Source organism: Lipophrys pholis (genome assembly GCF_963383615.2).
Source record: "Lipophrys pholis genome assembly, chromosome: 7".
In the NCBI taxonomy this organism is placed as follows: domain Eukaryota; kingdom Metazoa; phylum Chordata; class Actinopteri; order Blenniiformes; family Blenniidae; genus Lipophrys; species Lipophrys pholis.
Window position 1 is genome coordinate 26,299,544 of NC_137638.1, and position 9,924 is coordinate 26,309,467.

General features: G+C 39.0%; 2 protein-coding genes across 3 annotated transcripts; both read left to right on the top strand.

The window, feature by feature from the left end:
- Nucleotides 1–4,060: 4,060 nt before the first annotated feature.
- On the top strand, nt 4,061–6,125 carry crybb2 (crystallin, beta B2). The gene is made up of 5 exons (XM_080466803.1): nt 4,061–4,138; nt 4,326–4,444; nt 4,621–4,753; nt 4,857–4,999; nt 5,782–6,125. Exons 1-5 carry the CDS (start codon nt 4,076–4,078, stop codon nt 5,948–5,950), a joined length of 627 nt encoding a protein of 208 aa, XP_080322929.1. The 5' UTR covers nt 4,061–4,075; the 3' UTR covers nt 5,951–6,125.
- Nucleotides 6,126–6,269: 144 nt separating this feature from the next.
- Nucleotides 6,270–9,301, top strand: ctu1 (cytosolic thiouridylase subunit 1 homolog (S. pombe)). Of its 2 annotated transcripts, none has more exons than XM_080466637.1 (3): nt 6,270–6,445; nt 7,314–7,817; nt 8,222–9,301. In XM_080466637.1, the coding sequence occupies exons 2-3, from the start codon at nt 7,322–7,324 to the stop codon at nt 8,755–8,757; spliced, it is 1,032 nt and encodes a 343-aa protein (XP_080322763.1). In that variant the 5' UTR covers nt 6,270–6,445; nt 7,314–7,321; the 3' UTR covers nt 8,758–9,301. The 2 variants fall into 2 exon arrangements, with proteins under 2 accessions (XP_080322763.1, XP_080322764.1); XM_080466638.1 differs by lacking the exon at nt 6,270–6,445 and adding an exon at nt 6,792–7,114.
- Nucleotides 9,302–9,924: the final 623 nt, after the last annotated feature.

Genomic DNA, 9,924 nt, shown 5'->3' on the forward strand with positions numbered 1-9,924 from the left:
TTGAATGCTTGTGTTTCAAACAGCTTTAAAAGCTCATCCAGCATTGGGATCACATGATTTATTCAGCAATATGTGAATGTGCATCTGCTTAACAGCAGTGGAAGTGGTGTCATGCTGTATGTCTGCTAGCTATTAAAAGAGAAAGCACTGCATTCCCTCCTCCTTAGTCATCATTGTGCATCTGATTATTATTGATCCTCGTGATGAGTGGACGTCTGGTAATGTTTAGAAATGAATGAGCTGTATCAGCCGTGTTCAAAATTAGAAGAATATATATCTTGACAGCTATAAATACTCTGATTATTAGATTACAGTGTTGGCATTGATTTGATGGCACAGCAGCTTCCATCTGAAGTCATGATCATGCCAAGCACGCAAAAATAACATGCAGATGGTTATTTAATAAATGTTAATGATTAATTAGTCAAAATTAAATCTTCACTTCATATTGTTGTTAAAAAGGGACATTTCCTCTCTAATGTTTAGGATCATGTAAAGCCTGATTCAGTGAAATATAGACAACCGAGTGGCAGAGCAGTGCAAGTGAACAGCTGCTGAGATGAACTGGTGCACAGCTGTATCACAGCGTGTGCCATGTTCTATCCATTCTCAGATGTTCTGAGCATTCTGGGTAACCACACCACTGTCAGCCACTTCTCTTGCATGCAACTCCATGATTTCACCACAATGTGAATATAAAAGGAGCTCTATGTCCATATTTTAATTGTATAACAGGACATATTTACCATAATCTAGACATAAAATCTGTCAATTTGGCCAAAGTGTTTTGAGTTGTCAGTCGACCGGTTGCTTTGGTGTAAAGCGCTCAGTCGGATGTATTCCCCCTAATGAGCATCATAATGTGAAGGTAAATGATCACCAAACCTTTTTGTTAGATGAAGTAGGATTGAAGCATTTGGTTATCCATCATACAGCCTTGCAGACACATTCACTGGAAAAATAAAAGAAAGGTGCTGAAAATAGTCATTTAGTAGGACATATTTAAGCTGTGCTTCAGTTGAGCAGCTAACAAATTGGGTTTTTTTAAACAAAGGAAATTAAGGGTAAATGAGTGTGATATAAAATGTGTTTATTTGTAATGCTTTGTGTTTTAATTTAATTTAATTTGATTTAATTTAATTTAATTTAATTTAATTTAATTTAATTTAATTTAATTTAATTTAATTTAATTTAATTTTGCTTTATTTTGTTTTATTTTATTTTATTTTTAAACACAAATCAAACCATGTTTCTAGTGTTTTAACAAAATCAACAAATCATTGCCATACAGGCAAATCTGTCGGCAATTATAATAATATTTATGAAAGAAGCCAAACCAACTTAAAATCCTGACTGAATTCAGATTACTGATCCTTTCTGATTTACATCAAATCCACCATAACATCATGACAAAATTCCTGCTCATCATGGCTCGGCTGTTGGATCAGACCACACATCGCTCTTCTCTCCTCCCATGACCCTGTGAGAACTTCCCTGGTTTTCCTTCCATGGAATCTTCTGATGAGGAGTTTACTTTCAGCCTAACATGTCACACCCACCATTACAATTTAATGTGAATTCTATATTTATTCACATTTATTCTGCGGTTGTTGTTGTTTTTTATCTGATTTTATTTTCATTGTGGGTTTTCTTTTGGTGCTGTAATTTTGTTTAGTTCATTTAAAACTTGAGAAAACAAACAGTTACATCCCTTAGTTCCTCTTAACACACTGATCCTTGGTGCTCTGATCTTTGCTGGCCTTCACTGACAGGTCAGTCTGCAGACTCCGTTCAGGCTCCCGGCTCCTTCATGATTGATGACACGCTGAATTATTGATATTCATGGGGATTTCTTAAACTATTGAGACCAGTTATGGCGTCGACATTATGCAACACTTGTGCATAATTATGCATCTATGCTGTGTGTGCATGCACCGAGGAGAAAGTGGTGACGGTTCATTGTGCTTTTTAAAGAAACCTCTGTGATGTTTGAATGAATAATCGACGAAGGGTCTGTTCAATAATTGAAGAGGTTCCAAGTTTAATGCCAAGAAAGTTCAGAAATGGCATTGATCGATGGCCTGCAGCTCACTGTTGCTCACATCTCCTAAATAGAAGTAGAAAATGGCTTTTTAACTTTATGATAATCATTTTTAATTGAACCTACAAGAGAATGGATGGATTTACACTAAAATGCATGATTACAAGAAATTATTTTCTATTTATGCGCCAATAAGGGTCATGAGCTGTAAATCATTACATCTACTTATGAAAGAGTTATGAATAGTTACAGTCAAATTGTCTGGTGATATTACAAATATAAACATTTCATATTTCATGGAGACATAACGAAAAGACTCAACTGAACCCCTTTGTAATGGAGAACACTATTTGTACAAGGTGCATCAAAAACCTTATATAAGTAACCTGCCATTGTAGAAATACATCATAACTCAGTATGTACATAAGCAGCACGTGGCCTGTTGCACCTCAAACCTAAAATTCTAATTCTATACTATATTTTTCCCCACAATGCATTTTCCACTTTTTTATATTCAAACAAAATGCAGATTATATCTTCCCGTCACATTTATTAAAAAGATATATTAGAAGAGCTGCTGTACTTGGTCACTTTATGTGCACCTAATGACAAGAACAATGAAAATGTTAAAACAACAAACAAAATGCTCTCACACGGTCATGAGACCATAAAACCACAAGTTAGAGTTAGAATAACAGCTGATTTTTCTTTTCCACCTCAGCCCACAACTCTCTATTAACTAGTTCAGAACAGGACTAATGGTCCCTGTTAGAAGATGTAATATGCATTAATGTGTTTTCATTGTTCGAGTAGATAAAGATAAAGTGTTTTAAAGTAAAGCAGTTGAGTCCAGTAGTCCCCATAGGGATCATAACGTACATATTCTATAGTTAATATGATGATATAATGACACATCTAAACCAAAGTTACCCCAGAAATTAGATAGTTTAAAGAGTCGCAGGCCAGAAATCTATTTCTGAGGTGATGTGATTTGTATTTAGGAAATCTGCACATTTCTGTCAGATGAATGTAGCCCGCTGCAGAATTACCAGTAACACGTTAAAAACAATTGAAGTGAAGCAGGTTCAGTAACAGAGTCTGTATGCGTTCCCCTCGGCTGTAAAACTTCACATCAAACTAAACAATCTGGACTTTTCTCAACCGCCAAGAGATGCAATGGCACATTGCTTTAACCTCTGAAATGATAAACTATAATAAAACTATACAAAGCTGTTTTTTTTATCTCGGCAAACTGCTACGGAAACTGTGTTTCCATAGTGGACAATAAAAACGATTTTCTAGAAAATAAAAATCAATGTGCACTTGTGGGAAATGTCCAGCGGTATTTCAGCTGTTATTCAAATTGTTTTCAGTCTCACTGTAAAAGCCATCTCCTACTGTCCTTCCCTCTCGCTCTCCCTTTCATTGTAGGTGTGGGACTCTTGGCACTGTTTGTGCTGAATCATGTGGATATCACACAATGACTGGCTGGACAAAACTGACAACTAATGAAATAACTTTGTGGGGGTGTGATTGGGGGGGGGTACCCTGGTCGCCCCTCATGATGGCCTATGGCAGGCCGATCCGACGGCCCAGTTGGACACTGTGGGTACTGTTGGCAGAGTTTCCACCCCTGGGCGTCCCATATATATTGAGCTCATCGTGCCATCACCAACACACTGGCACAGGCAGGTACTGGTAAGAGGGTCATGTCTGTTAGGCTCAATCTTTTTTTTTATTTTTTTTTAAAGTAACTTTATTTAATAGTGTGTGTCTTCTTTTTCTCTGTTTTTTTTTTAACATTTATATATATATATATATATATATATTTTTTTTTTTTTGATTTGTGAAACTAATAGTAAACAAACATTATTACATTTGAAGCTGCTTGTGTTTTACAAACTGAGATATTTTATGTTTCTTTGTAAAGATAAACTTTTTTTTTGTTAGAAGCAATGGAATTCTAATTCTGTTGTGTATTTATTTTGTTTGTTCTCTTGTTTGTCCAGTTTCATCTTTGCCGATCTGTTCATTATGGCCACAGACCACCAGAACCCTGCAACCAAGCAGCAGCAGCCAGGCACCAGTGCATTCAAGGTGAGACTGAAGACAACAAACAAACTAAACAAACCAATAGAAAAACAGTTCAAATACACTTAAAAACCACAACAACAACAACAAAAAAAAGCATGTGTGCCTTATCCGTTTCTATCATTCCGCCTTCTTGGAGTTGTAACTCGTTGCTCAGCAGCACTGACACACTCTCCTCTTTTCTCGTCTCCAGCTGATTATCTATGAACAGGAAAACTTCCAGGGACGCTGCCATGAGCTGACTGGTCCCTGTAACAACCTCCAGGAAGCAGGCGTGGAGAAAGTGGGCTCCATACTGGTGCTGTGTGGACCGTGAGTGACAGACAGAAAACTAGAACACAGGCAGAGGGAGAAACAAATGAACGAATGGTGGGATGATGACAGAGAGAACATAAAAACAAATCAACATGTGGAATAGAGCTCAGTGGCTTGCACCAACAACAACCCTGCGTCTCTGTGATTTCTGCCCCCCCCCCCCCCCCCCCCAGATGGGTGGGATACGAGCAGGCCAGCTGCAAGGGGGAGCAGTATGTGTTTGAGAAGGGGGAGTATCCTCGCTGGGATTCCTGGACCAACAGCAGGCGGAGTGACACCATTGTCGCATTCCGCCCCATTAAAGTGGTGAGAACAACGCACAACTTTTTTTTTTTTGCTTTGTTTAGTGACAAATCCATTCCTTGCCGTCAGCTGTTTGACCCCGCGTTGCTTTGTTGGTTTCCTTCAGGACAGCCAGGAGCACAAGATTGTCCTTTACGAAAACCCCGGCTTCGCTGGGAAGAAGATAGAAATCATTGACGACGACGTCCCCAGTTTTCATGCACATGGGTACCAGGAGAAGGTCTCCTCTGTCCGGGTGCAGAGCGGCACGTGAGTCCAACCTCCCAACAGACACGGATCACAAAACATCACAACAGACACGGATCACAAAACATCACAACAGATCTAAATTCTAAACAATAAACAACATCCTGAACTTTTTTCTATCGTCACCACACAACGGTTTAGCGTCTTTAAAACGTTATTTGAGTTTATTTAGATTGTTAACCTATTTGTATTAGATTTGCATTAGACAGTGTAAAAATCACAGCTGGTTCACAAAATTCATTCAGAAACTGTAGTTTTGACTGGTGCTTACCGAAGACCCCACAATAACCTAATTATATCAATAAAATAACAAATAGAACAAACATACATCTTCTGACCTTTTTCAACCAGCTTCAGTTTTGTACTTGTAATTTAACTTTACAACAATTAGTTTGTTTTATCGTTCGTTTGGGGTATTTGGATATTTGTCTAACCACATTAACAAAAACTCAAAAAATACTCCACTGTGACTCAGTACAGTACATTACTGTTACTCACGCCAGACAATAATATCACATAACCAAGATAAACACAAAAGAAAAAAATGTGGTTCATTATGGAAATTGTAATCAATTGAATATTTGTTTATAAATAACACAAATGAGAATAACACATTAAAAGAAGCTAAAACTCTTTGAATTTGTAGAAATACTATTAATGATGATTGATTTTAAAGTTTTTTGCTTGTTTGGGTTGTCAGTGTACACCATTACAATAGCTGCTGCAGTTCTTTTCTGTTATCCATTGTAACACCCCCCCTGTTTTTGTTCTCCCCGGTGCACCAGCTGGGTGGGCTACCAGTATCCAGGCTACAGAGGATACCAGTACCTGTTTGAAAAGGGGGAGTACAAGGACAACTCCGAGTTCGGAGCCCAGATTCCTCAGATCCAGTCGGTCCGGCGCATCAAAGACATGCAGTGGCATCAGAGGGGTGCTTTTCACCCCGTCAATTAAGTTTGTGACTCTTTTCCTGACATTAATCCTGACCTCAGTGGCCTTTCTGCTTTTCAGCAGTACCCACCCTTCTCCCAACTCCATTTGTCCTTCCTTGACACCTGACAACATTTTGATGTCTATTGCAGCTGTTGCAGTAGTATTATTTGAAGCAAATTAATAAATCCTCAAAGCTTACATTTGGACTACTCGTGTGATTTATTTTTCCCTCCTGTTTATTGCTGCACCATAAAAAAAAAGTCACCACCCCGTGCTTGTGAAGTTGTAGTTGCACTGACGAACCTCCACCAGCAGGTAGCGCTGTATATTTTTTACAGCCACTTTAGAAAACACCAACGAAGAAGCAGCTGTCCGCACATGAGTAAACAACACGTAGCTCGGAGCGAACTCACAATTTGACTCTTTAAATGAAGAATTTCATATTTTAAACGGATTTTTATCGTTCACAATATCTCGATACAGCTTTCTGGAAACTCTCCACTTCGAAAAACTGCGGTATGAAAACGTAATTTAATGTGAATGCGGTTATCTTAGCTTGACATGCTAATGTAGCTGTAGTTTTGTAATGAGGAGGTTTTAGTCGTGACTTTTTGGGTTTGTTATTAATATTGTTTTGAATCTGTTGGTCATAAACACATCTTTTAGCACGTGTTCACTACAATTTCTGTGGCTTTTTTAAAGTTACTTACCTGTCGTAAGCTTTACCGCTGCTCACTTCCTTTCTTTAGTAGTTCTTGTCAATGGAAATGGGCCAAATTGAAAATGTGAGCAAATCTCTCTTAGAAAAGTGTTTTAAAAGCTTGTTTTAGGTCTTTGATAGAGCCACCAAGACGTCAAGAACAATGATGACATGATTATAAATGATGGATTTATAGTTGGAATAAGTTATCCTATAAACAAGTTAACAAGTTTCAAGATAGTTTAATGTGCAGATCAACAAGGAGCGTGGTATGGATGTACATGGTTCATGTCCATTAACAACGAACATGCATTATGGTCAGAGAAAAGATGTACACGAGCACCATGTCAGGATGCATGACACTCTTAGAATATTACCAGTCAAAAATACTGCAGAACTATCAAATACATCGTAGTAGCCAGCTCACTGTAGTAGTAAACAGCAGGAACTGATGGAGCCACCATGTTTAAGGGTGATTACATAATGTAAGGTTGGGCTTGTATGCTTGCTTAATATGTAATATGTTAGAAAAAAAAAGGTATTTTAATATTTTTCTTTGACGCAAGGTTGTAGTCTATTGTTTTATTTCTTATCAATATATATTTAGGTGTTTCTTTATTGAAATCGTAGTTTATCATCAATGTGGTCAATCATAAAATTAAATTTTTTATTCCACTCTTCCAGCACTCAGGATGCCTGTTCAGTGCAGCAGTTGTAATGAGAAGCGTGCAGTGCTCAAACGTCCAAAAACGGGCCACTCGCTGTGTAAGGAGTGTTTCTTCTGGGCCTTCGAGGAGGAAGTGCACCAGACCATCAAGGCAGCAGAGCTGTTCAAACCAGGGGAGGCTGTAGGAATCGCCGCCTCGGGAGGAAAAGATTCCACTGTGCTCGCACACGTCATGAAGGTCCTCAACGAGCGATACGACTATGGCCTTGAACTTATGCTCATCTCGGTGGATGAGGGAATCACAGGTTACCGAGACGACTCGCTGGAGACGGTGAAGAGGAATCAGCAGCAGTACGAGCTGCCGCTCAAGATTGTTTCATATGAGGAGCTGTATGGGTGGACTATGGACGCTATAGTGAAGCAGGTGGGACTGAAAAATAACTGCACTTTCTGTGGAGTGTTCAGGCGGCAGGCTCTGGATAGAGGAGCCGTCATGCTGAAAGTGGACAAGATATGCACAGGTAGGTTCAAACCATGATTGTGAGGGGAACCTCGATCGGGAGACTCCATATTTTAGCTGTTCCTCATACATGATCCTTTTTGGGTCTATCATTTAGCTCAACACAAACATGAATAGATCCACATACATATTGTTGTTAATAGAAATAACTAGGCTGGATCATCTGATTGCTAAAGGCTCTATATGGGCTTATGAAGATCTTGTCACTCATTTCTATGTCTACACTTAATCCTGGAGACTCATAAGATGTTATCAGTATGTCAGGGAGTGAAGGAACACAGTGACCTGTGACATTTAAAATATAGTTGTACATCTGAACATAAAGAGAGATCAGAGTGAAATGAATTGAAATAAAAGAGCGCTGGCATTGATGTTTTAATCCCTGGATGTGTATTTGTTGGACAGGTCACAACGCTGACGACGTGGCTGAAACTGTTTTGATGAATGTCTTGCGAGGCGACATAGCTCGACTGCGCCGCTGCACTGCGATCTCCACAACTAGCGAGGGCGAGGGGGTCGTTCCACGCTGCAAGCCCCTCAAGTACGCCTACGAGAAGGAGATTGTCATGTATGCCTACTTTAAGAAGTTGGACTACTTCTCCACGGAATGCATCTACTCCCCTAACGCGTATCGCGGCCATGCAAGGACCTTCCTAAAAGACCTGGAGAGCATCAGATCCAGCTCCATAATAGACATCATCCACTCCGGGGAGAACCTGTCCGTGCGGGACGGCGTGAAGATGCCTGTTCAGGGAACCTGCGGCCGCTGCGGATACATCTCCAGCCAGTCACTCTGCAAGTCCTGTGTGCTGCTGGAGGGGCTGAACCGGGGCCTGCCGAAGCTGGGCATCGGCAAACATCACCGCCTGCACGATAAACTCCTGGCACAGCAGCCCCTCACCGAGAAGGAGGAGAGGAAGCTCAAATCAGCAGACTTTTGATGTTTTTCACCATTTGTTGTCTTGCGCTTAAATTGTAGGGCACATAATGACATTTTAAACAGACTATTTTTTTTATGCATTATTATGAAGAAAGACATGGCTAAATAATCAAACCTCGTGTTTTTGTCGTTGGACTAGATGACTTGGATAATCACTCATATTTCCAATGTCATTAAGAAGAATGGCTGCTTGGTTTGTTTAAATGTGGTACCAATAAATAACATCTGAATTGGAGATGTGTCCACCTATTTATATTGTGATTGGGTTTCTGAATAATCTGCTTCCGCTTCATGCTTCTTTTTGTTTAAAGAAACGTATAGATTTTGTACACACTTTAAGATGTCTGGCCATTGTATTGATATACTAAGCATCTGTAGTACTGAGCAAATATCAGATGATTGTCCTTTTCGCTTGTACTGTATTTTAGTTCTTTGTGTTTTAAGTTTACAATCCCCACCCCACCCTTTGGGAGAATATTTCCATTCACAATCACAGTACAAGGTATTTTATAAGTTATGATTTAATAAATGCATCATACATCTGCATCTTTCTGCTATTCTTTTGCTTCTGGTGTGACATTGAACCTTCCAAAGATCTCCCAAGAAATGTTCATGACACCCTCAGCACCCTTTCCATGAATTTGTGTGTCACTCCTTCATATGTGGGATAATTGTAAGTGTGCGTAAAGAAACACGACAGTCTGCTGCACAAGTGAATCAACAGGATCCAATACAGAAGTAAAAGACAACTGAGTCAGGGGTCATCAGACTAACAGAAAATAACGAAAGTGTATCACAATGACTGCAAAGAATCCTGATTTTAACTAAAAGATAAAAACAGACAGAAATACAGATATACAATGAAACTACAAAGAATCACAAATAATGCTGGCTAAGGGATACAAAAAAACATACTTTTAAACTATTTAAAAAACAAACTGACCACATGGAGACAATGTGCCAAACATTACTTCAAACAAAACCTACAGATTTAACAAAATATACTGCTTGATTTCAGTTTTAAAGGATCTAATGATGAACCATCAAGAAGAGAAATAAGCATGATTATTAAAGTAAAAGTGATATCAAAGTAAACAGTTTGAGGACATTACAAAGCCCGTAAAAGATGCACAAAGTGAAAACAAAAATAGACAAAAACTTTACCTAA

Bases quoted from the DNA above. Each gene is read 5' to 3' on its own strand.
- crybb2 (XM_080466803.1), top strand. From the start codon at position 4,076: ATGGCCACAGACCACCAGAACCCTGCAACCAAGCAGCAGCAGCCAGGC. The intron at 4,445-4,620 runs GTGAGTGACAGA...CCCCCCCCCCAG, and splicing joins ATACTGGTGCTGTGTGGACC to ATGGGTGGGATACGAGCAGG. The intron at 5,000-5,781 runs GTGAGTCCAACC...CCGGTGCACCAG, and splicing joins GTCCGGGTGCAGAGCGGCAC to CTGGGTGGGCTACCAGTATC.
- ctu1 (XM_080466637.1), top strand. From the start codon at position 7,322: ATGCCTGTTCAGTGCAGCAGTTGTAATGAGAAGCGTGCAGTGCTCAAA. The intron at 7,818-8,221 runs GTAGGTTCAAAC...TTTGTTGGACAG, and splicing joins AGTGGACAAGATATGCACAG to GTCACAACGCTGACGACGTG.